Source organism: Bidens hawaiensis, unplaced genomic scaffold, assembly GCF_021521415.1.
Source record: "Bidens hawaiensis isolate Kalapana, Puna unplaced genomic scaffold, B.hawaiensis_p1.1 tig00054967_1, whole genome shotgun sequence".
NCBI lineage: Eukaryota > Viridiplantae > Streptophyta > Magnoliopsida > Asterales > Asteraceae > Bidens > Bidens hawaiensis.
In genome coordinates this window covers 47,847-51,155 of record NW_027499921.1, presented here as the reverse complement: position 1 = coordinate 51,155, position 3,309 = coordinate 47,847, and the positions used below count along the sequence as shown (strand labels likewise).

Here is a 3,309-nt window from a genome sequence, read left to right as displayed (position 1 = left end):
ATACAACTGGGACTCAACGCTCCTGACTTGCGAGGAGGTTACAGACCTACCCGCATCATACCCAGAGACCAAGCAGGAAACTCGGGCATTTCTGCAAGTGACAAGGACTTCCCATGGAAAACCTTACAAAACCCTTTTCAAAACCCTTTGCTTAAGTCCAAAAGTTCACCTCACTTTATTAAACACGCATGAGAAGAACATTGGACTGGGGGGACTTGAAGAGGTAGGTCCCAGCAGAGACCAGTTGGTCCCGCAAGACTCACCTTGAACAGGGTTGTCTGCGCAAAGGCCATCTGCTCCCGCAGGACCCACCATGCTCATAGAATCTTACGCGCAGTACGCAAGCTGTACACGCAGGGAAAGCCTCCCAATGGTGAAGTACCCCGCCTGTTCCCGCAGTTGCGGATACAAGCCATCAGGGAAGGCTACCCGCAGACAGCAAGGCTACACGTACAAGATTAGCTACTTCAGCAGTCACGTGAAGGCATGAGCAAGGCGGGAACAATCCCGCCCAAATGAGCCAGTCTGATTCTGAAAGATCTTTTGTACCATACCTACCAAGGTATGGATAGGACAGACGATCTGACCAGAACAGCCCATGAGCCAATCACAGGGTGACAGCTCACCGACAACAGTGCGAGGAGGAGCACCCTCTAGTACTGTTTGTCACTATTAGCCGCTGCCTACTCACCAACTCTCACTGTGGAGCAGGCGCAGCCTACAGTTGGTGGAATAGTATTACTGTTGGCCGTAACCTATTCACCAACCAGCATGGCCTGCGTACAATCCACAGTCAGTAGGACGTGCATGGTCTACAGTTGGTGGAATAGTGCAGCCGACTTTATTACTGTTGGCTGTAACCTACCCACCAACCAGTATGGCCTGTGCGTAATCCACTGTTGGTTGAACAGGAATACTATTCAGCCGGCTGTACCTTCTAGAAAACCTACCTTCGGCTATAAATACTCCAATATCTTGGAATGGTAAGATCATCTACTATCTCGTATAACTTACTTGATAACTGCTCTAATAGTATTCACATACTTTTATATTCAAAGAGCAATATAGACTGATTCTCACGCCGGAGGGTGGTCACAAGGAGGAACCCCCCCTTCTCAGTGACGAGCTTACGGTGTCTGTTTTGCAGGTTCCCGGAAGTACAACCTACTCTGCCGGACCTAACCTTCGTGGGAAACATTACCTGGCCCCCAGATTACCCGTAATCTGCCCGGGGTTGATTAGTGTTTCTTCACTCGCAAATGGTGAAGAAGAAGGTGATGAACGTTCTTTCATGTAAGAAGAAACCAACTGCAAATACACGAGTACAATGTTTATATTTGTTTTACTTTTATTTATTAGGTTTAATCATCTTCACATAAAGAATCTAATATAACCTACTCATGGGTATGTATGAAACCAAACAAAAAACAAAAAAATTGAAACGAAACAACAAAAACTAATTAGCCGTTTCGTTATATTTTCTTTAAACAACTAAACTTATGTAAGGTTTGGTTTTGATTTTACATGTTATAAAAAACTGAATAAACTGAACAAATTTTCTACATTTCATTTTTAGTTTATTTTTAGGTAATTTATAAGAATTTAACACATGTAAATAAAATACTTTTTTCTCAAATGTATAATCCTAAAGTTATTAGTTAACAAGTAAATAAAATAATTTAAACTTGAATTCAGTATTTTTCCGGCCAAAATTTTCAAGCTCAAATGGTAAAAGTAGAAAAACCGAAAAACAAATAAGAACAATTTTTAAAGAAATCCAAAAAGTTTTCATTTTAACCTGAACCAAACCATATACACCCCTATCCCTACTACCTAGAATTGAAAATTTTCTCCTAGACCTAGAAACATCCGTTTGTTTTCCTTAAGGCTATGTGTAGTGGAGGGGCTACAAAATGGGGCGATTTACGTCATGTGTCGCCCAATCAGCAAAGAGTAGGTTTTTGTTTTTAGGGTGTAATGGTGTTGTAGCCCCATATATGTATATATATACATATATGATATATCACACACACATATATAATAATAATATACACACACAACACAGGCGAGAAATACCCTCCCCCTATCGTCCCACGAATCGGGGGGGGGGGGGGGTGTTGCGTCCCAAATCGCCCAATTTCGCCCCATCTTCTCGCTCACTACACTTATCCTAATAATTCAAACGTATACCTACCTCAACCACTTCCAAGTTAAGTGTAAGAAATTTGACACGATGCAGGTGTTGAAGCAGACCAAACACTTTACGAGCAGCTGCCAAGGGAGGTGACAAAATACAAAGATCAAACTTTTCCAAAGAATCCAAACTCTCTACAGAGAACTGCAAAGAACCATCATCATCATCATCCTTAAAATGACTTGGACTGCCGGATTTTATAGTAAGACTAGAAAGACAAGGATGCCAAATACGAAAACCCTTTGACGTTCTCGGATATTCCAATGTAAGATCCTTCAGATTCACACACTTGGAGAAAAGATCAACGCGCTTGTCGTTACAAAACGTGATATACTCAAGATGCAATGTTGTTAAAGCGGGAAGCTCCCACGGTGTCTCCAATCGTATGGACATAGAACCGAGTAGAGTGAGATGTTTCAAACACCGCGAGATAATAAGAGAGTCCGGTAATGTAATTCTTAAGCACTCAAGTGTGAGTTCTTGGACATGGTTACATAATGCATAGCTGAGAACTGTTTCAGCGAATGCTGAGTCAAATGGACAGCATCTAAGATTGAGTGAATGTAGCCCGGTTAGTTTGTCGCGGTGAGACAAAACATCATGAACAAATTTAGAGGTGTTAGACGGGTCGAAATTGAAATTGAGATAGGGCATTGAAGTCCAGATATACCTCCATCTAGACGACAAACCACTCGTCTTGATAGCGTCTTTAGTATCAACATAAGACAAGATCTTATGGAGCAGATCGTCCGACAAGCTGCTTAGTCTATCGTCTTCTACGAAACCACAAATATTTTTAACAAAAGAGAAAAGACTCCACCACCACATTCACAGTACATAATAATATTGTTTGATCATCTCATGAGAGGAATGAAGCTAGCAATTTAAATATTTATCTATGCGATGATCAAACAATATTATTATAATATTATTATGTAATGTAGATATACATAATGGGAGAAAAATATGCTTTTAGTTGCTTAACTCAACCATTGGAAATGAAGCTAATTAACGGAAGTCTTTATCAAAACTAACACGTCATTAGGATTCGGTCCAAAGCAAAATAGGGGCCACTTTAATTGCACGTTTTGTTTAGATATAATAAACACGAAAAT

The 3,309-nt window shown here is 40.7% G+C and overlaps 1 protein-coding gene across 1 annotated transcript; it reads right to left on the bottom strand.

Moving 5' to 3' along the window:
• Positions 1-2,158: 2,158 nt before the first annotated feature.
• LOC143600855 (putative F-box/FBD/LRR-repeat protein At4g13965) lies at positions 2,159-3,051 on the bottom strand. Its single transcript, XM_077078413.1, has one exon. The coding sequence runs from the start codon at positions 3,020-3,022 to the stop codon at positions 2,171-2,173; it is 852 nt and encodes a 283-aa protein (XP_076934528.1). The 5' UTR covers positions 3,023-3,051; the 3' UTR covers positions 2,159-2,170.
• Between the last annotated feature and the right edge of the window lie 258 nt (positions 3,052-3,309).